Source organism: Rhinolophus ferrumequinum, chromosome 19, assembly GCF_004115265.2.
Source record: "Rhinolophus ferrumequinum isolate MPI-CBG mRhiFer1 chromosome 19, mRhiFer1_v1.p, whole genome shotgun sequence".
NCBI lineage: Eukaryota > Metazoa > Chordata > Mammalia > Chiroptera > Rhinolophidae > Rhinolophus > Rhinolophus ferrumequinum.
The window spans coordinates 14,342,325-14,367,245 of NC_046302.1; the positions used below are offsets into that span (position 1 = coordinate 14,342,325).

The following is a 24,921-nucleotide window of genomic DNA, read 5'->3' on the forward strand; positions in this document are numbered from 1 at the left end:
AAGTTGAAAATATCTATTTTCAGATTTTGACTATTTCATATAACTGATCATATTCTTTAAAATAGAAATTTCCCTATATTTTAATTAAACTTAGGTTATTTTGAGAGTGAAAGAAAAGATTTATGGCTTTCACAAACTAGATATTTTCCCCACCCAAAGAAACATCTCATCTTTCTAGGTGTTAACAAAATCTTCCCCTGGAGAGCCATATTTCAGGGGACAGGATTTATGTGGCCTGGCCTCTATTCAGAGTCACCCTTTGGAAACCAAAAGCAGTTGCAGTTTATTTAGTGACTTTGAAACTTTCCATTGCAAAACAATGTTTAGCCACAGTTAGCTCCTCTGGAATTTTTCTTCCTTTCCGGTAGTTCTTTCAGACGGTATCTGCTTTGGGACAATCAACAGCAAACTGTTTTTGCACTGAGGATTCCCATTAGCTGTGCAAGGATCTATTTGTAAAACAGCTTTTAAGGCATTATTTATTTATTTTTGCTGTGATCTGGGTTTTTTATGAGATTAGATAAGTCTTCTGGTCTTTCAAAATAGAACTGATGAATATATAAGTATTTGTGTATCTGCAAATGGGGCAGATAAGATACCTCTTTCTGCATGCTGTATGCGTCTAATTAAGAAAGTAATAGTTTCTGTATAAGGTTACACAAATCATTGTATTAAATATCTTGTCAAACCCTTGAATTTTAATAGAAGTCTATCCATGAGACACAGGAAAAGGAAATTTCTTTCCCACTTTTCCCTTGGTATCCCAGAAACCCAAAAGATATGTATTGGAGGAAATTTGGCTGTTTGACCAAAACACAGCTTTCCAATGGCAGTAAAACAAACCATGTCTGCCTTGGTATACTCTGGCAATCTGGATTAAGTATTTGTTATATTTTAGGTCAGTTTCGATTATTGAAAGCAATTCATTTCATTTCAAACTACAGACCCCAGTTTTCAAAATGGTAACACCTATGAAGTGAACTTGAAACCACGATCAAACACCTCTGATTAAAGAGATACAGTGTAATAATTTTCCCATTGCCATTGATATGTTCTTGTTTGATAGAACACCAATACTTCCACTGTGTTTCACAAAGCAGGAGTTTACTTTCAGAAGGTAAACCTGTACTTGATATTTATAAATATTAATTTTGTTGATTTAACACAAAACTGATCCTTTGGTTACTTATCATAGTTAAATAAACCTAGTGTATTAGACACAACAGTTTCCATTGTGGATGACAAAAATCCACCTCATACTAGCTTAAGCAAAAAAGAAATTGATTGCCTTGCATTAACTAAAGTCCAGGGGCATTTGAATTAATCAGGGCTTTATTTAGAATCTCTGAAGATGTTATCAGAACTCTCCCCCCCACCTCTCAGCTCTGCTTCCCTTTGTGTATGTTCTTTTTAAAATAAGATAGCCACCAATACCTCTAGGTTTACTTCCCATTAACTCAGCAACCCCAGTAGAAAGAGAGCTTCTCTTTCCTACAGTGTTTAGTCTCCCTGTCATACATGGATCATGTATATCTTGGGGACCAATCACTATAGCTGGGGTGGATATATTTATTGGCCTGGTTTGGACAGCAGCCTCACCTCCACTCTCTGAAGCCACACCTGAAATACATAGATGGTCTGAAATAGAGGACAACTAGTTCCTCGCAAGATACCAGAGATATTCTTACCGAAAGAATGGCATGCTAAAACAAGTGTCTGCTACAGCCAGTATTTCTCAAAAGTAAATCAGTTCTATTTCAACATCTCAGTCATATATATTGAACAAGATTAAGCTACAGCGCAGTAGATAGGAACATATGGAAATGAGTGGTGTTTTAGAAACCAGTTTACTAGAAGTGGTACATCAAAATGAGTGTCCTCTTTAAAATAATCACTTGGGAAGCATTTATTCCAACTTGGTGCCATCTCACAAAATATTTTTAACATTTTTTCCTTTGTTACCAAAAGAGCTTATGGCATATTCTTTTAAGTATCCTCAACGTTGGCACAATTTGATGTTAGATTTAATTTTTGGAAAGAACCAAACTCCATGTAAAGTCAAATCAAGAAACTAAAAAGTAAGTTAGTCATATTCAGAAATGTTATATTTACCCCTAAAAGTAAGGGCTATAAAGGAAAGGGTTAATTTTTCTAAGATGGTTTAAAAATAGTTGAATTTGCATCCTAAAGAAGTATTATTTCATTTTCCCAGCTATATTGGATAAATGGATAACCTTCAAAGATGAAAATTTTGAGGGATGGTATTAATTTGAATTTGTTAATATATTTTTTAGAAGTTTGTACTTATTCAATACAATTGTTTCTTTAAAAAAATCTTACGTTTTTATTAAAGGTAAAATAACTTTAAAATTTCATTTATATAGTTTAAAGAATTTATACAACAAATCAACAAATGATTATTTTATATGTCCAACTTCTAGTTGGATACATTTAGTTAAATGTTTTATTTAAGTCATTCTGAGAAACCAGAAATTTGGCATTATGGAGCAAATTTAGTTTTTCCCTACTCCCTTGTTTATTAGTCTAGAAAAAAATACGTATTTTTTCACTTTTTCAGTTCTCATGTAACTTTTTAAGTTAGAAAAGTCTTCCTATGATTGTAGAAGAAGCTGCTATTGTAGCTGCTTTAGAAATCTTAGATGACTTTAGATGCTTACGTGACTTCCACCACTTTATCATGAAAAAAACTTTTAAACTTATCTGTAAGTATATTTTTCCTTAGCTCAGGAGTTTGTTGCAGTACTTTGTTTTAGAAGAGTTAGATTTCATGTCATACCCAGGTTTTTTTTCCGCAGTAAATATTCACAGTAATATAAAACATTAAGAAGGCTAGCTGGAAGATGAGTTAGGGTTAATGTTTATCCTATGGAAACTATTTTATGCAGCCCTTTTAAAAAAATAAAAGAAAAATGAGTTCTTATGTAAACTAATTTTATTAACATTTCTTAAATTACATAGGTTTTAACAGGATTTTAAAACTCGTTTTGTATTTAATTCTTAGTTGCCTTCTTTCCCATTTTCTTTTATAATGTTATCCTTTTTTTTACAGCTTTATTGTTTTATAATTAACACACAATAAGTTACACATATTTAAAGGATATAATTTGATGTTTAACATATGTATGCACCTATGAGATCAGCTCCACAGTCAAGATACAGAACATTTAGTTGTCCGTCTTATTCTCCTCTAACCTTTGACAGTTCCTCAGTCTTTGTTGTTGTTTTTTAATGAACTTTTTTTTTTTTAAAGATTTTATTGGGGAAGGGGAACAGGACTTTATTGGGGAACAGTGTGTATTTCCAGGATTTTTTCCCAAGTCAAGTTGTTGTCCTTTCAGTCTTAGTTGTGGAGGGCGCAGCTCAGCTCCAGGTCCAGTTGCCGTTGCTAGTTGAAGGGGGCGCAGCCCACCATCCCTTCCGGGAGTCGAGGAATCGAACCGGCAACCTTGTGATTGAGAGCCCACTGGCCCATGTGGGAATCGAACCGACAGCCTTGGGAATTAGCAGCACGGAGCTTCAACTGCCTGAGCCACCCGGCCAGCCCCTATTTTAACTTCTTAATTTTAAATTTACAGACAAGTTGCAAATGTAGTTTAAAAGTTTCCTTAAGCCTTCCCCCAGCCTCTTCACCTAATGTTAACATTTTACGTGACCATAGTGCAGTTATCAGCACCAGGAAGTTAACACTGGTATAATACTCTTAACTCAAAGACGTTATTCAGATTTCACCAATTTTTCCACTACTGTCCACTCTCTGTTCCAGGATCATATCCAAGATCCCACATTGCTTTTGTCCTGTATTCTCTAACAGTTCTCAGTCTTTCCTTATGACCTTGACTTTTGAAGAGGATGGAACAGTTACGTAGGCTGTCCCTCAGTTTGAATTTGTGTGATGTTTTCTCATTTTGTCAGAACAACACAGTGATGGCGTGCCCTTCTCAGAGCATCATCTCAGGGGGCTCATCATCTTGCTGTGTCTCATTCCTAGTGACGTTAACTTTGATTACTTGTTTAATGGTGACTTCCAGGTTGCTTTTAACTGTAAACGTACTTGTGGGAAGAAACATTGAGACTGCAAATATCCTAGTTCTCATTGTACTTCCATCCATGAATTTTAGCAAACGTTGCTGAATTTTGCCTGCAGCAGTTACTACTGTGGTATTTGCCAAGTGGTGATTTTCTGTTTCCATCCTTTCTACTCCATTTATTCAGTTGAAATTCTACTGTATTAAAGAGCTATCCTCTCTTGTTTACTTAATTATTCAGTTTTATTTAGATAAGTGTGGATTCATAGATACTACTTTTACTCTATGGGTTACAATTCATTTTATCATTGTTAGTTGCTCAAATTGTCCCAGGTTTGGCTATTGGTAGCTCCTTCAAGTTGAGTTCTTTTGAAATGCTCCCATCATTTTTTGAGCACTTTTTTACTTTCTGGCACCATAAGCTGTTCCAGAAGAATCGATTTTCCCTGCCTCAGTCCTGGAATTAAATTATTTTATTTCTCCAAGGAGCCCTGGTTCCTTTTATTGGAGAGTCGTATCTAGAAACAAAGGATCAGGTCACTAGGGTCTCATTACTAACAGATATCATTATATGTTATAAAAATAGATGATAAAACATTTTCTTTCATTCCCTGGTAACTATCCCCTCCCCACCCCACCAAGGTCTGTTTGGTTTTTTTAGGGCTGGGATGTGGGGCAGGTAGCTGTGTTTCTCTGGGGCTGTCACTCTAGGAACCTCAATACTAAGTTTGGCTCGAGAACCCAGAATTTACACTTAGTTTTGCGTGAAATCAAAGACTCTTAGTACTAAATCACACTCTGTTTCTCCCCTTAGATTGATATAGAAATCAATGGCGATGCAGTGGATCTTCACATGAAATTGGGTGACAATGGAGAAGCTTTCTTTGTGGAAGAGACTGAAGAGGAATTTGTAAGTCCTAATCGGTTACCTTCACTTCACACGTTGTATTCAGGCCTCTGGTGCATGTCACAAAACAGAAATACTCAGTTTTCATAGATAGTTGTACAGATGATTGTTGCTGGTTAGACAAGCTTAGTTTTGGGTTGAAGAATTAAGCTTTCAGAAGGGAGCTGGAGGAATGAGGAACTTTTCTCCATGCCAGGTTTCAGGGTTTCAGTGTACAGAGAGAGTGCAAAAGTCCTTTTGTATTTGCTCTTTTTGTAAGGAAAGGCACATCTTTTTTCTCTAACTTTAATGAGCTTTTTTTCTGTTACAGTTTACAGCTTGATTTGAATTGAGTTTTGCCTACGTAATCAAGGTGTATCTCTTCAGGCTGTGTGTGTGTTTATACACATGACCTTTGAACTTGGAAAACATGTTTACCGTTTTGATTTGGGACATTACATCCCTAACCTTGAATAGTCACATGAATTGGTTTATTATAGTCTCAAAGGATTTGCATTAATTGGCCTGTATCTTTCATAAATGATTATTACAGTTTGGCTTCTTTCAGCAAGAGAGCACTAATTTCATTTGTTACACAGTATTCTCTGTTAGAAAAGCCTTCCTCCACCCTCAATTAATTTGGCAAACACAAGCATTAACCACTCTGAATTTTACCATAATTTCTCATTTCACTTACTGGTCCTGCTGCCTTTTGTCTGATGGGGTGTTCCTGGTCCTTGCCTTCTGCTTTGTCCTATTCTTATTGTTCTTTGTAAGTTCTTGACAGAGGGCTTTTTAACACCTCCTGGGAATGCTGCTATTGCTTTGAACTTCTCTTTATAGAATTTAATTGGCTCTGCTTTAATTATACTAGCTTTCATGTGTTCCATGCTGACTTGACATAATGGTTCCTCCAAATGTATTCAGTTATGTTGATCAGAATGAGCTAACATTGAGCTGTGCGCAACAGAGTAAAGACCTACTTAGAGCACAGTGGGCAGTGCCCTAGTTCATTGTGAGTTTCTTACTTTTAGGGACTATGTATTCTTTCTACCACAGTGGAAATTAGATATGCAAAGTATTATTATTTTGATCACTGTCCAGTTTGCCATGGACAACTTTGCTTTCTCCATGTTCTCTTTAAGGAAAAACTTCCCGCTTACCTTGCCACTTCACCAATTCCTACTGAAGATCAGTTCTTTAAAGATATTGACTCCCTTTTGGTGAAATCAGGTGGAAATGAAAGACCGTCTCAGAGTTCCGACATCTCACAAATCTTGGAAACAGAGACAGTGTTCACTCCAAGTTCTGTGAAAAAGAAAAAACGAAGGAGAAAAAAATGCAAACCTGACAGTAAGAAGGAAGACCAGGCTGCTTCCCCTGCTGCAGACGACGCCGTGGATGTGGAGCTGAGCTCTGACGATGACAAGGGGGCCCATTCAGCAAGGTAGGACTCTAGGTGTGGGAGGACTCTGCAGGTGCCAGGCGTCCATGCGTGCTGTGGCCAGAGCAGGGAAAGTAGAAGCTGTAGCATTTCTGTTTGTTGTTGTTGTTGTTGTTGTTGTTGTTGCAACTCTACAGAATTTGCCATCAGACATCCTGCTTTAGTGCTAACATATCATTCAAAACAGACTAGCAATGTGTCCTTTCATCCAGTAATTTTCCAAAAGCCAAATAAATTGTCTCAAGAAAGATCTGAACTAGTGACTTGCCCCTGGGTGAGCAGATACACATCAGGAGTATTTTCCAACCCAGTGGTCTTGTGCTTGGTATCTCACCTATTCCTGAGAAGTAATAGAATTGTTGCTTTGAGTTTATTGTGAAAACATCCTAGTAAGTTGAAGAGGAAAGGAAGTTTTTGGTTTTGGTTTTTGTTTTTAAGTGAGAACTCTTGATCACTGCTTATTTACCAGCTTAGTAGAAGAGCTCAAAGTAGATACCAGTTTTCAAGTCAGAACTATCTGGGGTTTAAAGGTAACAATTTGGGGTAGGACATATATCTTTTCATTCAAGATTAGATTTTTAGAAGAAAGTCTTCTACCTGTTCCACTCAGTGGTTGCCCTGGCACTGGAAGGATTGTAGGTGTCAGTGAGGTACTTACTTATCTTCATTGGTGACCATTGGACAAGACGCTGCTGCTCGCAAGTAATCCTGAATTTCTAAACCCTTTATTTGAATTGGTATGCGGAGAGGATGGCATTATGACATGTATGCTGGTCCACTTGTATGTCTTCACCTCAGCTGCTGAAAAGAGAGGTCATGCCCTCCTTCCTGGGAAAATTAGTGCTATTAGTAAAGTTTTCTTTATCATGGAAAAGAGGAAAAATAATTTCTTTCTCTAGTGACAATGGGAACCAAGTTTATCAAGTGTAAACTCTACCTTGATCTAGTATGTGTTTTATTTACCAAACTTTTGTTTTAAATAGTCAAATCAGGAAAAAAATCTACACTATTAATATATTGTTATTATAATTCTACTCTTATGAATAACAGTATAATAATCCCTTTTTGGCAAAATCATTAACTCATTTTCTAAAATTCTTAAACGTTGTAAATTCTGGAACAAAATTCTACATTTGATAGTCATTTTTAATACATGAACTCTTTTTCTACCTATCTTTTATTACTTATCAACTGTCGTATTTGTGATGTTCTTTCTCTTCCCACATTGATTTCAATTCTGCTACAATGAAATCAATTTCTCTTCCCACATTTGATTTCAATTCTGCTACAATGAAGAATTCCTCTGTTAGAACTAAAGGACAAAAGACAGAAAGCAAAAAGTACTTTAAACTCTACAGACCAGTGTAAAGTATAGCTATAAAATTTTTAAATCCTGAATAAATTAACAAGCTTGGGTAATTTTTTTTGTTAGTATCAAACTAATAGCTGGGAAGAGCTTAAAAATGTACTGAACTCTTCCTTTTATATCACTGATTCCCAAAGAATTTTAAGCTAATAAAAAGTAATGCAAATTCTTAAAAAGAGACTCTTACCATCCTTTCTTCCTGCTTTTTTCTTTTTTTTTGGTCTCTCAAGGGTTATTTATCTATCCCTTTCCTAGGAGAATATACTAGGAGACTCTTTGAGATCTTTTATTGCTAGATTTTGGTGCTATGAAGAACAACATAAATAGTTCCTTTAAAAGTTTTGGCTTATTTATAATAAAATGTATAGTTGGCAGGAAACAGTTTCTTTTGAGAAAAACTTGAAATACACATGTATTTAAATTTTATTTGGATTAGCACTGTAACACTCCCTAAAAGCCTTAATTCCTGGAAATATTTTTGCCAACTAATATTCTTCCAAGATCCATCAGAAAGAACCTTGAAGTAAAATTTTGCCTTCAAAGTTTTCTTGGTGAGTGTTCCAGAAAGTCCTTGGTCATAACATAATAAAGCTATGTTTAGAAGTGAACAGCGTTCAGCTTTAACTTGGGAAGTTAAAACATTTCTGAAACATATGCAAAGTCACCTACTAAATGCACAAGAATCATTATTCTAAAGGAATTTTGTAACTATGTTGGAAGTGAATGCATTGCAGAAATATTAGTGCACGCCTTACTTTTCCAGATGAGTGAAAGGCTACATCAACCAAATCTGTTGGTGTACTGATTTGGTTGACAGTAACATGGTTGCCAGCTTCTGTTTCTGAGCCACAATCTTGCTTGTCAGAACACATGTATACTAGGGCCTTATAATAATTTACATGAGCTTGGTGGTTTGCCACTGGCAGAACTCTTTCCAGAAATTTCCTTAAAAACATGCTCTATTTAAATACGCAGCCAACAGAAATTAGGACTTAAAGAAAAGACAAGATGTAACAGTTGTGAGAGTTCAGGTCGCATACTGAAATAAGCACTAAGCTGAAAAGAAGACTGAAAACCAGTTATGCTTCTGATTGTGGAACAGCAGCCTTCTGATCACTCCAGGCTTTTGTTTCTTTATGATATAAGGGAATTAAGCAATGTGGTTTGCAAGGCCCCTTCCAGTTCAGCATTTAGATTCTAAAATAATTTGGGGAGAGATATTTAGGGTCAAAAGCATTAACAGCATATTAAATGGCATAGTGTATAGTATGGCATACTTGTATAGTATAGTGCTTTACGCTTTTCAGAGTTTTTCTTTATACTTTTCAGAGCTTCCAACATGACACACCACATAAATCTCACATTGATTTTGTGAAATAGGACAAGTGATAAATTTCCAACTAAAGATGAAAAACGGAGGCCCACAGTGCTTCTGAGGGATGTTTGAAGGTTATATGGCAAGTTAGTTATATCAACTCTGCAAATTCAAGAAAACCAAAGTATAAATTATTTAAAACCGTATTAGCATGAGTTCAACCACCTTCGGTTCCAAGGTCTGTGTGTGAATTTTAAAAGTATTTATCATAGTTTTGTATCATCTTCACATTCCCACATCATGTCAATTCTAAGTAAAGAAAGTTCTCAGGTAATGCTTGGGCCAAACAAACAGGAAATAAGATCTGGTTTTTAAGAGCTTTTCAGGTATTTAAAATTTTTTAAGCCATAAGTCTTGTCTTCAGATGATATTCTCTTTTTTTGTAATACACAGGAGAGAGCAGTAGAAAGAACAAGGGCTTAACTTATTTTGAATCAAGCAACTTACTAGCTTTTTTACTTTGGGCAACTTACCAAACTTCTGTGGATCCTTGATTACCTAATATCTAAAATAGGATATTTCTAAGGATTGAATGAAATACACAGTCTTTTTCTTCCAGTCTTTGAATTGATTACCCCTAACGGATGTAAAAAGGAATTTTTAATCATATCTTCTTTCCTCTCCTCCTCTGTTTATCCCATATTTAATTAGTGATTGTAGTACTGTATGGTGGGGGGTGACATCAGTGAATCTCCTCTTCTCCTTCATATTTTCCTTTTAAGAGGATTAGTTATTAATCATTTGGCCTTTATTTATATCATTTAGACGATGTGTCAGTAGATTTGGGGGATATTTTTAAGCTGACGTAAGTGTCATTGTTCCTGCCTTTCTTTGCCCCTTCACAGAGGATCTTCAAATGCTTCCTTAAAGGAAGAAGAATATAAGGAGCCTCTGTTCTACCATTCTGGAGATCATTACCCCTTATCTGATGGCGATTGGTCCCCTTTGGACAAGTAAGTGTTTTTTGAAATTTCTCAGTTTCTTAAAGGAAAAATATATTAAATAGCTTTTTGATTATTGGGCAATAATGGTACTTCCGATTTCTCATACAGTAGAGGCACTGAATGTGTATTTTTAACATGAATATTTTTCTTTTCTCTCAATTATTTTGTCCCTAAACTTGATCTTACTCTCACTGTGTTGGTTGGTCACTGACTGTACATCTATAATAGCATGTACATAATGTACATAATCAGCATAGAATTTGGCCCTTCTACAATTCTTAAGTTCTAATCTTTTAGTGTCAGCTATTAAATGTAAATGGATAATACTGTGAAGAAATGTGCCAACTTTGTTCTGTGTTTTTCTTATGTATTAGTTATGTTAATTCATCTTTCCATGCATTTTTCTCTACTGTAAAATTACCTTTCTAAATGATTTCTTGTGAGAATCAAATGGGATAAAGCATATAAAGTATTTATAGAGGAGTCAGCAAGTCAACAATAAGTACTAGTTGGTATTATTTTTATTATTATTAAACTCAACAGGAGAAATAATTGACATTCCCTTTAATAGAACCTTTATATCTTCAGGGTAAAGTTGATATATTCAAACTTCTATTTCTTTTCATCCGTCAAGCTCAGCAAGACCGAAGTTCCCGACTTGAAAGTCATCATGTTTCTTTGTACTGTGTTTGCAGCCCCTATTCCCCGGCAGCGTGTCCTAAGAGCGATTCAGAGCTGGAGGTAAAACCCACTGACAGCCTGCTCAGATCCGAGTCCCACATGGAGTGGACGTGGGGCGGATTCCCAGAGTCCACCAAGGTACTAGCGTTTACTCGCCTCCAGTTTACTTCATCCATGAGTAAAGGGGTGATTCCTGAGTGAGCTTGTTTGAACATAAATGACGAGAGTGCTCTCATGTGGTCACATAAGTAAATTCAGTTAGCATTTTTCATAGTGTTTGCACTATGTGTTTACAACAGAAGGAATCCAGCATTTTTTTGTTTCTATTTAGTAATGATGTTGATTGTTAATTAACATTTTAGTAAGGAAAATTTAAAAGGTACCTAAAGGAAACTAAAATTTCCACACTGAAATTTAAACAGGAAATTGATTGTGAAAGCATTTTTGCCAACTCATAATGAAAGAAGAAAGACTTGGAGTTACATTTCTTATTTATTTGTTTGTTTATTGAGAGAGACTGTTTTTATTCTGTGTACGAATTAACCTGACTTTGTTTTATGCTTTTTCTATTTTTTTAATTTACTTTAAATTATAGTTGACATACAGTATTAGTTTCAGGTGTATAACATAGTGATTAAATATTTATATTCCTTACAAAGTGACCACCACAATTAAATCTACTAACCATCTGTCACTATACCTGGTTATTACAATATTTGTGACACTATTCCCTATGCTATACGTTACATCCCTGTGACTTTTTTTTCCGTAACTGGCAGTTTGTACTTTTTAATTCCCTTCCCCTTTTCCACCTAATCTCCCAACTTCATCCCCTCTGGCAACCCTCAGTTTGTTCTCTGTATCTATGAGTTTGTTACTATTTAATTTTGTTTGCTCATTTGCTTAGATTTTTCGATTTCACATATAAGTGAAATCATACGGTATTTGTTTTTTTCTCTGTCTCTTGGAAGAGAAAACGTTTAGACACTATAGTTTTTTTTAAAATATACATTTTGTGGGACAACCAGGATGGCACAGTAGGTAAACACTGTGCTTACCTTCTCTCATAACCACATCAAAATTACAAGTAATCTACAAAACACCATTATTGAGAATCATCTAAAATCAAGCTGAACTGAAGCCTGTCAACTAAGGACGTGCAGAAGAAGCTCCAGACTGATAGGAAGGACAGAGATGTGGAATGGGCTGGTCCCACACCTGCGTGTGACCATTAAATATCAGGAGGGATATTTCGGCTGTGGGGATCCCCCTCAGCCTCCACCCCAGCCCAGGGTTCCAGTGCCAGGGAGAGAGGTCCCCATAATTCCTGATTGTGAAAACCAGTGAAGACTATGACTGAGTGAGACAGAGGGAGGATGCATTCCCAGGCGCTCCTCTTAAAGGGACTGAGCACGGACTTACCCAGAATCACTTGCTCTGAGCTCCAGCACTGGGACAATAGCGGGAAAGGTGGCAGGGACTATGGTGGGGAATTGAATTGTTTGGCTTGGGACAGGGGCAGGAGAGGCGGCATTCTCCTGGATGGGGTCGCTGGTGGAGGCCATTGTTTCTTTGCTGAGCCCTCCGCCTCCCCCACATGCGAACATAGGCAGCCACCATATCTGAGTCTCCACCATTCTTTTTGCCACACCTTAGTGATTCGAGACCCAGCCCCGTCCAACTTTCAGGCACACCCAGGCCATTTTCAGTGGCTTTTTCGTGCAGACTGCCTGTCTTGGCTCAAGCTGCAGACTTGCTTAGGGTCTCTCAAAAGGTTCATGGAACCCGGACAGGCAGCATCTGACCTGAGTGTGTCCTGTACCTCTGGCTGAGCAGCCCTAAGCCGGCACTAGCGGCAGCTGGTCTTGGTTCGTGGCTTGGCCTCTCAAGGCTCTTCCAAGCACAGCACTGATGGCAGCCATCTGTGGATTCCTTTGTGGCTCCTGCTGGGTGGCTCCAGGTGGGGCATGGGCTGTGGCTGAACTTGACCTACAATGGATCCCCTCCAAGGTGGTCTTGTGGCTGGTGCCCCCACTGGCTAGCTTCCAAATGAGCTGGAGCATTACCCAGCTGCTTCCAGGCACGACACACCCAAGGGGCAGATTGGGCAGGCACCAGAGTCCTGCTGAGGCAGATCCCGCTCTGTAGGATCAGCCTCTACACAACAACTCTTCCACTGTAGTCAAGGCCAGTCCTCACAACCAGTGAGCCCAAGGGTCAGTCCCTCCTATTGATGTGCAATTATCAACCAAGGCTCAACTACAAGAGGAGGGGACACACAACCCACACAAGGGACACACCTGGAGTGCGTGGCTCAGATGACCAGAAAGACAGTGCCACTGAGCTTCACAGCACACCTACTATATAAGTTCACTCTACTAAGACTGGAAGACATAGCAGCCCTACTTAGTACATAGAAACAAACACATGGAGGCAGGCAAAATGGGGAGACAAAGAAACATGTTCCAAATGAACAGAACAAAGCTCCAGAAAAAGAATTAAGCGAAATGGAGATAAACAATCTATCAAGACAGTTCCAAACACTGGTTATAAGAATGCTCAATGATCTCAGGGAGAACTTCAACAGAGAGATAGGAAGCATAAAAATGGAGATGGAAACCATGAAAAAGAACCAGTCGCAAATAAAGGATACAATCACGGAAGTGAAGAACATATTACAGGGAATCAACAGTAGATTAGATGAGGCAGAGGACCCAACCAGCAATTTAGAAGATTAAATAGCAGAAAACACCCAACCAGAATAGCAAAAAGAAAAAAGAATCCAAAAAATTGAGGAGAGGTTAAGGGGCCTCTGGCACAACATCAAGCATACCAACATTTGCATTATAGAGGAACCAGAAGAAGAGAGACAGCAAGGAATTGACCTATTTGAAGAAATAATGACAGAAAACGTCCCTGTCATTAAAGGAAATAGACATACAAGCCCAGGAAGCACAGAGAGTACCAAAAAAGAGGCCCACACCAAGATACATCATAATTAAAATGCCAAAGGTTAAAGGCAAAGAAAGAATCTTAAAAGCAGTTTATTACCTACAAGGGAGACCCCATAAGACTGGTAGCTGATTTCACAACAGAAACTTTGCCAAGAATGGAGTGGCAGGAAATATTCCAAGTGATGAAAAGCAATGACATGCAACCAAGATCACTCTACCCAGCAAGGCTGTCATTTAGAATTGAAGGACAGATTAGGAACTTCCCAGACAAGAAAAAACTAAAGGAGTTCATCACCACCAAACCAATATTACAAGGAATCTTAGAAGGACTTCTTTAAGATGGGAGGGGGCATAGAGATGGGTGAAAGGGGAAGGGATTAAGAAGTACAAATTGGTTGTTATACAGTAGTCATGGGGATGTAGGGTATAGCATAATATTGTAATAACTAGGTATGGTGCCAGATAGGTACTAGTTCTGTCAGGATGATAGATGGGAATGGGGTTGGGGGCAGAGTGAAAAAGGTGAAGGCATTAAGAAATACAAATTGATACTTAATATAGTATGGGGAATATAATCAACAATGTTGTAAAGATCATGTAAGGTGCCAGATGGGCATGGGATTTATCAGGGGGATCACTTCATAAACTGTAGGTGCCTCACCAATGCGCTATACGCCTGAAGCTGAAATAGAATAATACTGAATGTCAGCTATAAATATATAGGTATAGAGTCACGGGATGTGGAGTACAACAACGTAGGGAAGATAGTCAGTAGTTGTAACAGCTATATAAGATGTCAGAGGGATAGTAGCATGGGGCATGGGTTATCACTTGATGAGGGGTTTAAATGTATATTACATTGCTTTGTACACCTGAAACTAATAAAAATAATAAAAAATAAAATATACATTTTGCTTATACATTTAATTGCGTTAAGTAATTGCATTGAGACGTGACTGCCCACTTTTAATTTTTTTCTTTTTTAATTGAGGTAACATTGGTTTATAACATAAATTTCAGGTGTACAACAGTATAATTCAGCATTTTACATTGTTTTAACAGAGCCTGCAGGTAGTCCAAGCAGGGCTACAATTTCATGTAGCACTCCAGTTTTCTCCCTCAAAGTGAATATTCTATCATGATACTAAACAAAATGCAATTATTTTTCCCACTTTTTAATTATGAAATATTTTGTACATATAAAACATTGTATTTACTGATTGTATTGTTTTAAATAAAATGAACACATTTACCTGCATCCAGCTTAAGAAATAGATTATATAAACCTTTATATATATATAAAATATATATATATATAAAATATATATATAAAATATATATATAAATATATATATAAATATATATATATAATATATATAATATATATATATAATATATATATAAAATAGATTTAAACCTTTGAAAGTTTTAATTTTTAAACAATTCAACTTTTTTAGGTCAGCAAAAGAGAGAGATCTGAACTTCCTAGGACAGCTACAATTACACCATCAGAAAATACCCATTTTCGGGTAATTCCCAATGAGGACAACCTCATAGGTGACGCTGAGAAGGATGCTTCCATGGGAGAAATGGTCTGTACCATCGTGAAACCCAAACCCAGAGCCCTGTGTAAGCAGATGAGCGATGCAACTTCCACTGCAGAACTTCTGGAGCCTCCCCTTGAGCCTCAGGTTTCATCTATGTTAGACGCAGACCACCTTCCTAACCCGCCGTTAGTGGAAGTTCCCTCCGAATCGAAACCAACAGCTAAAGTTGACTCGCCGTCAAAGAAAAAAGGTAATCATTTGTTTAATTTGGCATCAGGTACTCTAAATTTAGATAGTAAATATTTCAGTATTTCAGATAATATGTGATGGCTCCCTTAATGTTTGTTTATGACATTTCAACTTGAAATATTCCAAAAGTAAGAACATGCTCTGCATAACCATAATATCAGTGTCATGTGGAAGCATCCATATTCATATTTGACACTTTAAAAAATAAAGACCAGTTCAAATTATGGTTGCTTTTGTTGTTTGCAAACCTCTGTTTTCTTGCAGTTGTAAATGAATAATAACTAAGCTCTTATCTCTGATGTGTTTTTCTCATAAAAACAGGTGTGCATAAGAGAAGCCAGCACCTGGGACCTGATGACATTTACCTTGATGACTTAAATGCCCTAGAACCTGAAGTTGCAGCTCTCTATTTCCCTAAAAGGTAGTGTATTCCTTGTATATTGATGGCTGAACAACTCTGAAATATTCTAGCTATTTCTAAAGCAAAATATTTTGTTTGAGTAAAAGGAGCAAGGAGATGATGTCTTTAGCTAAGTTAGATGATGGCTTCAGATTTGGAAAATTCAGAAATTGTACATGTGTTGTTTTGACTGTAGTGATATGAAACTAATGATTTTCCTATTTATGAAGAAAGTTGTAATACGATGAGAAGAGGTACACTAGTTAAACGTACAGAAGGGTAAACCAGTGGACATGACTTCAGATTAGCACTTACTGTAGTCATTAATGCAAGCTTAGCACACTTAGGAAAATTTATTAGCACTTGTGTTTTAAAGGTAATTTTATCTTTATTCAAAAATATTTTACAAAGAGTGCCTTCACTTCCTTGGTGAGTCTGAGCTCCTAGGTTTTTTATGAACTCAAACCTGGGTCTGGTGAGGCACCATTCCAGCTAGCCTGTGCACCGCGCATTCCCTAGGGCTCTCATCTCTTGTATTTCTCCCTACTTTTCCCTCAAAGTTTTCCTCCTGAATAACTCTAAAACCTCAAGAATGGTATTATTATTTTCCCAAGTTCATTTCCTTTTTTAGGGAAATTCCATTATAATATACTCCATGATTACAAAAAGCAATTTACTTTTCCCCATGGAAAGTATGGCTTGAATAATATTGAACCACAGGCACATATAATTAAACACTTTTAAATAAATTATTGGAAAATATGTCATTAAGTTTTTATTTAAAACAGAAAGATGGGATTGATATGAAGATATTTAATATTTTTACAGATATTCTTGAAACTGAAACGTCCTTAAAACTCCTTCCTCATAGCTCTCTAAGTTTGTCTCGAATGTTTACTTTATTTGAAGTAATAGTTGGGTTTTTAAAGTGTGAAAACTGAAACTGCCCCATTTTGTCTTTCAATAAGCTGTCTCAGAATTATCACTTTCTTTCAGATTTCCCAATCCTTAGTCATTTATTTAACATTGGGATTCCTAAGATAGATTTCTTAGTTTTCCTTTTAAAAACTGGAGAAAGTGACGAATGCGCTGGGCCCTGACTGTGCTCTTTTATAAATTCCACTGTTTGGGATTGTTGCCATTCACCAAGTAAGCTTCTTACCTCATGAAGGAAGTATTTCTTGAGACATTTTGTAAGTACTTAAAGATAGTGAGACTATTATAATGCTTACAAGCATGTGTTTTGTTATGGTCATGTTCATTGTTATCTTGACTAAATATCCAGTGTTTATATTTATAGCTAAACTTTAAATCACATCACTCTTGTGGATTTAGCAACATGTTGAGTCAGATGTCATCTTCCCTATATTTAGTGGTTGCAGTGGTTAGGGTCACACTAACTGCTCTAACTGATAAATCTCAAGACTTCAGTGGCTTCTACAATAGAAGTTTATTTCTTGCTGGTGTAACGATACAGGTGACCCTTGAACAGTGCTGGGGTTGGGTGCGCCAGCACCCTGTGCAGTTGAAAATCCACATATAATGTTTGACTCCCCAAAAACTTAACTACAGTCATCCTTCAACAGGGGATTGGTTCCAGATGCCCCCTCTCTCTGCGGATACCAAAAGTCACAGATGCTCAAGTTCGTTATATAAAATGGCACAGAATATGCATATAGTCAGCCTTCTGCATCTCCAGAAAATACTGTTTTCAATCTGCAGTTGATTGAATCCACGATGCAAAACCCAGGAATACAGAGGGCTGACTATATGTTTATTGGAAAGAATCCACATATAAATGGATTTGCACAGTTCAAATCCGTATTCAAGGGTCAGCAATATTCCAGTGCCGGTGTTTGGTAGGAGGCCTTGCACACAGGGATTCAGGAGCACCAGCTCCTTCCACCATGCTCCATCATCCCCTCAGGGCCTCAATAGGAAAAGGAGAGAGAGTCCCACGGGAGTTTTCAGGGGCCAGTCTTGGGAGGTGCACAGCACACCCCCTATGTCCGCATCAACAACTCAACCATCTGGTCATGTGTCCACACCTGACTGTAACGCGCCCGGGATAAAGAGGAGCTGGTGTTTGTGAATACATAGTGGCTCTGGTTGTGTTTCACCCGGGGGGTAGGCCTTGCCCCTCACCCTAGCACAATGACAGGCTTTGCTGCTTTACACTGGCTTTGACTTTTTTACCATTTCCAGTGAAGAGACCATTCTGAGTTAATCTCGATACTGTAATATGACTGTGCATTGCTATTAAGAGAGAACATATCCAAAAACCTAAATGTTTTTGTTGGTTTAAATGCAAAACAATAGCTTTTGAAACTGTGCTAGTTATGACATATCTGTATTCTGCTGCCACCTGTTGTTCAAAGTTGAGATTTTATTTCTAAAGATCAAATAACTACACTGGATTGCATACATTGGTGGTATACATTAAATATATTGGCTTTCTGAATAAATAAAAGAATTTGAAAATTCTAAAACAGTACCTCAATGTGACATTTTCCAATCAAAGAGTAGAGCGGTAAACATTCATGACTAAGAAACTTGAGCTGCCATTTCTTTGTTCTTTTTCTCTCAGATTTATGCTCCGTTACAAAGAGTTTTCCTTAGGATCACCTTCTAAAACCTGGCTTCTGTGTCTTATCATCTAGAAAAATGAAAGTATTGAATAGCCTCATATTTATTTATGGCCTTCACGCTAATGTAAGAACAGTGTATTTGTAGTTTCACAGTATCTTGCTTTTCATGGTGGGTCTAGCCTCCTGAGAATTTTCTCTTCATTTCTTTGTTCTATTTTGTGGTGTAACAGATGAATTTAGAAAAGCTTTGTTTTTAAAAATAATATAACCTTGAACTACAGTAATTTTCTACAGGATGTATATAGTACCACAGCTTTTTCTAGGAAGTTAGGATCAAAAGGTTTCCAAACATCAGATTTTTCCTAATTACCCTGTCATTTTCATCATGGAAATGTAAATAAATGCTTAAAATTCTTTGCTCCTTTAATTAAAATCAGAAAAGCTGTAGTTGAAATGTTTGTGTTATTGTGAATAACTTACAGTAATTTTTTTGTGTGACATACTTATTGTACTTACAGTTAATTCCTCAGTAGTGCTAATAGGTTATTTTTAATGTCATTTATGATATGATTCTAACACTACCAAAGAAAAGCTATGTCTGATTGTAGATCAATCTGTTGCTTTTTAAAGGGGATATGTTACTTGATTTGAGCCATCAGAGAACAATGTAGTAAACTGGGAAAACAGGAAGTTGTAATAAAGCAACTCCTTTTCTCCCTGTTCCCTGCCCACAGTGAATCGGACCCCAGCTCCAGGCAGTGGCCTGAGTCTGACACACTCTCTGGCTCCCAGTCCCCACAGTCAGTGGGAAGTGCAGCTGCTGATAGTGGAACCGAGTGCCTCTCGGATTCTGCCATGGACTTGCCCGACGTCACTCTCTCCCTTTGTGGGGGCCTCAGTGAGAATGGAGAAATTTCTAAAGGTATGCTGGGCAGTCTCTGTCTTCACTTGAGAAAGCAGCCTGGTCATCACTTGATTGAAAACCTGCTTGTTTAGCCATTTCAGGGTATTAAAGTAAGTCCTTTAGTGATCTCGTGCAGGTAACAGTTGTCTCCCTTGAATGTAAGATTCTTAGCCCCTTGTTTAAAGTACCTCATATGGAGTGGCATTGTATATAAATGGCCTGGGTGAGGGAGTATGCCTTGAAGGCTCTCACTTCACATTAAGAGGTTGAGAGGTGTCAAGCTGCCCTGTTTGCTGAGCAACCAGGGTCAGCTCAAGCTGCGTCAGTTTCTCATCTGTAAAGTTGTTGAAATGTCTGTGGGACTAGGGCCCAGCTGCCCGCTTGGAAAGCAGTGGGCCTTAGATATAAGAGTAGGGCTTGAAGTTATCGAAAACTGATTGTTCACTGAGTAAATGGTCTTTTTGGCAAAAAGTAGAAGGGATTACTTTCTGCCTCAGTCTTGTGAGTTGGCCCAGGAGAGTAAAGTTGCTCAAGAGAAAGGAAGGAGCTTAGCAGACATAGTTCAGACGTCCCCGGCGTGGGTTGAGCCACCCGTGTGTGTATCTGTCCCAAGTTCTTTGGCCTTTTTGGTTTTGCCTTTCTTTGTAAACTAAACTCCTCTTAATATTTTCCCAGTTTGGCTGGTCATTTTTGATTGATTTTCCTCTAAGGAAAGGTTTTTTTTCCATCACTAGCATCATCTTTTGTCTTCTCTCACCCTTAGAACAACTGAAGGCTTGCATGTGGCAGACTGGGTGCATAGCTGTGTTTTCCTGAATATTTTTCTTTTTTACGGTCGCAGGGTGCTCATTATGCCTCTTTCTTCTCCATGTCTTAATTTTATTTGTTTCATTTTTTGCAAGAAATTAAGAGTGTATTATGGCCAGTGGTTCCTTCCAGGGACAAAATTAAAAAGGTCACATTCTAATTATTATCTAATCCTCATAAGCCTTCATTTAAAAAAATATAGGGGGTGGGGAATGGAAAGTTTGTAATTTAAATAAACTATTAAATTTACACTTTAAAAAAATACGGGTAACTAAGGTAGAGTTTGTTATTGGAGGAGGCAGAAATGGCAAGTAAAAATAAATAATATACAAAGTACCAAGAGGAACAATCCCAGTGAAAAGTTTCTCTCTTAGCTTGGCTCTAGAATATAGGTTTACGAACAGGGTATAAAAATACATACATTCTCATTCATTCTGCAAGACCTTGGAATTTTTTTTTTTAAACTTTTATTTATTTTAAGTGTGTTTTTCCAGGGCCAATCAACTCCAAGTCAAGTAGTTGTTTCAATCTAGTTGTGGAGGGCACAGCTCACAGTGGTCCACGTGGGGATCGAACCGGCAACCTTGTTGTTAAGAGCACTGCGCTCTAACCAACTGAGCTAACCGGCCGCCCCTGGAATTTATTTCTTGACAAACCCAAAGCCAAATTTTGGTACATATTTGTTTTTTCCTCCAATCAGTTATAAAATGTTTTGTCTTTTCCTACTGTAGCATGCACTTAAAGCTATAAGACCCTCATGAACATTCCTGTTATGCAGTTGCCTGCCAGTAAAGAGTTTCTCCCTTTGATAAGAATGAAACTTAGTTTTCGTTATTGAGAGAGAAAGAGAGAGATCCTCTCTCTCTGGCCACATCTATACAAGGTAACCCCCATATAACACGGCACTTGTTTAACACAGTTTCGCTCTAACACAGTTCGAGAATTGGGGAAAACCCCCATACAACATGGCATCCTAGAGTAGAGTTTCACTCTAACATGGTTTGAGAATTGGAGAAATCCCCATACAACATGGAGCATAATAAGAGCTTTTAAGAGCAAAAGATATCTCATGTGAAATTTTTTATTTGAGCGTGGATGTTGTATCACATTTGACTGCAGAATTTTAAAATTTATTAGAATTTGAAATCCATTTTGTTTGTGGAGTATTAAGTTCAGAGGATGAAGATACCTTGTCAAAAAGAAAACGCCCTCAGTTAATGGTGCTTAGTAGTGATGACGAAAGAAACATTATTTAATACATATTAATATGTTATACTTTTGGTGAAAATTGCTTTAATAAAGATATTTCTCTTAATTATAAAAATATAATAGTATGTTTTTTTAATTTTTGGAACCTAACCCCCTTTTTTGTATTAGTTTGTTGTTTCGTATAACACGGATTCGCATAACACTGCATTTTTTAGGAACCTAACAACCGTGCTATATGGGGGTTACCTGTAATCTTATTTTCCTAAAAGTCACTGGCATATCCCTTTCTCCTGTTTTTTGTTTGTTTGTTTGTTTTAACTGGGAAAGGAGTGGTGGAAGAGGGAAAGGATAGGAAAGAAGTGTTCTTTCTTGTCCTGGGGTTTGGGGAGAGTGTCTTAACATTTTGTTTTTCATGTTTTAAAGTCAGATTTTTTTAAAAGGACATTTTATTTTATGCTATAATCCCTTTAATGCAGAAAGTATTGTGATATTTGGAATTTATGTAATCTCTAACCAAATTGATTATTACTTTACATTGCAGAAAAATTCATGGAGCATCTCATTACTTATCATGAATTTGCAGAGAACCCTGGACTTATAGACAATCCTAACCTTGTAATACGGATATACAATCGGTAAATAGTCTTGCTTTTGTAATTCTTAAATACTCGTGCAGGGTTTTTTCCAAGTGTTCTTTTTAGCTATTATAGTTTTTCTTGCAATAAAATATGTAATTTCACGTAAAGGACCTAATGGGCAAATCTTTGAAGTGAACGTGAAGCCTCAACTTCATTTTTAGATGAAGCATTAAAATGCTACTCTGTTTTGTGTAGATTTTACTGCTTCTCTGTTTAGAGAAATTTGGCTTGAAACAAAGATTATTCATGTGACAAAAAATTTAGCTAATCATCTTTTTACTGAAAAGAATAAGGAATCTTATGTTATTTCTACCTCTCCTCTTTTCTTCCTCCCTCCCTCCCTCCCTTCCTACCCTTTTCTCTCTCACCCTCTTCTCTCTCTGTGTAATGGTTTTGCACAATTTTTATTTCTTACAGTTACTATAACTGGGCTTTGGCGGCTCCCATGATACTTAGCTTGCAAGTATTCCAGAAGAGTTTGCCTAAGGTGAGATGATCCAACATTTCTTGCCTTTTCAAAAGTATCTACAGCATAGAGTACATAGAAAAATCCATATGTGCATATTTCTAAACTGGCTACTCTTTAAATTTTTATTTAATATTATAAAAGATCCAAAGAGTTCTATGTACCCACTCAAATGATCTCATGCCCCAAATCTAGGAAATTAGCTGCCACATCTTTGTTATTTTTATCAGTTTCTGATTGTGTATAAAAGTTGAGGCATTTTAGTGATTGTTACAGATAGAAAGAATGAAAAATAATTATCTCATTAATATGGAAAGAAGCTGCAAGAAGAGGGTGATGTGGCCACCAGGATCATGACATCACTGATTCTGTCATTGTGGCTAATAAAGCTGTATGTGTAACCTGAAGGTTTGCTTTGACTCTGCCCTACAAGAAGCCTAGTTGGGCCTCAGTCTAGTTGGGCCTCGTAACTCAGGGAGCCACATTTTCCAAGGGTAGAGAAATGAGAGCAGGTCCCCTGCCATCCCCCTCAGGGTGCTGCTCCTATGTAGCCAGACCATTTGGTCTCATAGCACCGATCTGCCACGGAGCCATACTGCGACGGAAGAGGACACTGTCTATCTTCTATAAGTGTTAAAAACTAGAGGAGTTTGGGAGATATAGAGATCGTTGCTCATACTCCATGATAAGGCACCATCCTTCAGGCTAGTGGTGGGAAGTAATTGGGTGCTTTGTGACTGATAGATTGTTAGATTCACTCACGTTCATTGTTTCCAGGCTACGGTGGAGTCCTGGGTCAAAGATAAGATGCCAAAGAAATCTGGTCGCTGGTGGTTTTGGCGTAAGAGAGAAAGCATGATCAAACAGGTAACCAACCTAGAGGTAGCCTTTCCATGAGCTGAAAACAAGTGAATCTTCCATTTATTTAAAAAATAGGATTCTTTCCAAGAACAAAAAAGTCCACTTGAGCTATGTAATGCTCTTTTATAATAACAGTCACCATTTTTGAATAGGTCCTATGTCAAGATACTATGTTAGGTGCTTTACATACATTACCTCTCACCTTTACTATAGCCCAGCAGTATAAATGTTTGAGTTCCCTTTGTGAGGAAACTGGAACACAAAGAGGGGAAGTGCCTTGACCAGAGGCACGTAACTGGTGAGGGATGGTGATGCGGTTTGACTTTGAGTTCACGTCCAACACCGCTGTGCTTTCCGTTTTGCTGCATTACCTTCCAGATATAACCAGCGCTCGTTACCCTCCTACACAGTAGGCGGTAGCATCAGTCACTTCTGTTCTGTAGTCCTGGTGTCCCTGCTGTGAACCGAATGAGTGTGGACCAGTTGTATTATATTTGGTGACTTGAAATAGTGCTCTTTTAAAATTTTTACCTCTGGCTTTATAGTGACAGATTTGGTGTAGCAGCATATGACTTCTATCTCAGGTTTCGGTCCTTTGTCTTAAACTAGAGAAAGTCTGTTTTCTTGAGCATTTTTAAGTTGTAGCTTCAGAAGGCGGTTTTACTCATTCTTAGAGAGGGCTGCTGGTGAATTTCTGCTTGTCACTAGGGGCAAATATTGCATTCTGCCATTACTGTCTTGCTTTTTTTTAGCTGCCAGAGGCCAAGGAAGGGAAATCTGAGGTGCCATCAACTAGTGACCTGCTGTCCAGCGCAAAGGAGCCAGCCAGTGGCAGGTAGGAGCGCCCTGTCCTTCCTCCAGGCTCACAGCACTTGGGCTACCCCGGCTTTGGTCATTGCATTCAAGTTGATTTTGACAGTTTTGTTTAATTCTTAGAAACATTTTTCTCCTATGGACACAATGTGAGTAGTAGTTTGTTGGTGCCACTCAGCTAGCAGGTGATAAAGACATTATCTGCGTAGAGTAGTAAATATACCCATCACTGCCTCCTAAGTACCTTGCTCCCATCCTGGAGTCATGGATTCGGAGGCCGGTGACATGTGGAACTTCGGGAAGGGGGAATCTTGAGGAGCCCTAAGATGGGCTGTTCTGGTGCTCCTGCGCCCTAGCTTCCTGTCAGGCACAAAAGGGAGATATGGAAGAGAATTCAAAGATTGGGGTGAGTCTGTTTCATTTCTGGGAAGAAATAGCACACTGGCCCTGACAGGAGGTGCCATCATCTACCCCATTCTTGTTTCTGCCATCTGTGTGTACTTTCCCCAAGTTCTATCTCCTTCTATTCCCTAACTCTTTACCCCCTTCTTTTAAAAGAGGTGTAGAAAATCTTTCTTGATAGTTTTTTAAATCAATGTAAGCAATTATTTTCTTTAATTTGTACCTTTTGAAACATACATATCCTCTTCAACAAGTAAGTAGACCTAGTAGCATTCACTGATCACAGCAGAAAATGCCCAGTCATAGCCAGAAAAGTTTTCGCTAGCCAGTCATGAGAGGGA

The 24,921-nt window shown here is 37.7% G+C and overlaps 1 protein-coding gene across 3 annotated transcripts in view; it reads left to right on the top strand.

The window, feature by feature from the left end:
* Positions 1-24,921, top strand: part of LPIN2 (lipin 2) — a 77,796-nt gene that overhangs the window by 47,589 nt on the left and 5,286 nt on the right. For all 3 annotated transcript variants that reach the window (XM_033087443.1, XM_033087444.1, XM_033087442.1), the window contains exons 3-13: positions 4,861-4,956; positions 6,078-6,379; positions 9,963-10,070; positions 10,757-10,880; positions 15,154-15,493; positions 15,814-15,913; positions 19,215-19,402; positions 21,942-22,035; positions 22,456-22,525; positions 23,282-23,371; positions 24,118-24,200. In XM_033087443.1, coding sequence (XP_032943334.1) covers positions 4,861-4,956; positions 6,078-6,379; positions 9,963-10,070; positions 10,757-10,880; positions 15,154-15,493; positions 15,814-15,913; positions 19,215-19,402; positions 21,942-22,035; positions 22,456-22,525; positions 23,282-23,371; positions 24,118-24,200 — 1,595 coding nt within the window. The remainder of the gene's footprint in view (positions 1-4,860; positions 4,957-6,077; positions 6,380-9,962; positions 10,071-10,756; positions 10,881-15,153; positions 15,494-15,813; positions 15,914-19,214; positions 19,403-21,941; positions 22,036-22,455; positions 22,526-23,281; positions 23,372-24,117; positions 24,201-24,921) is intronic.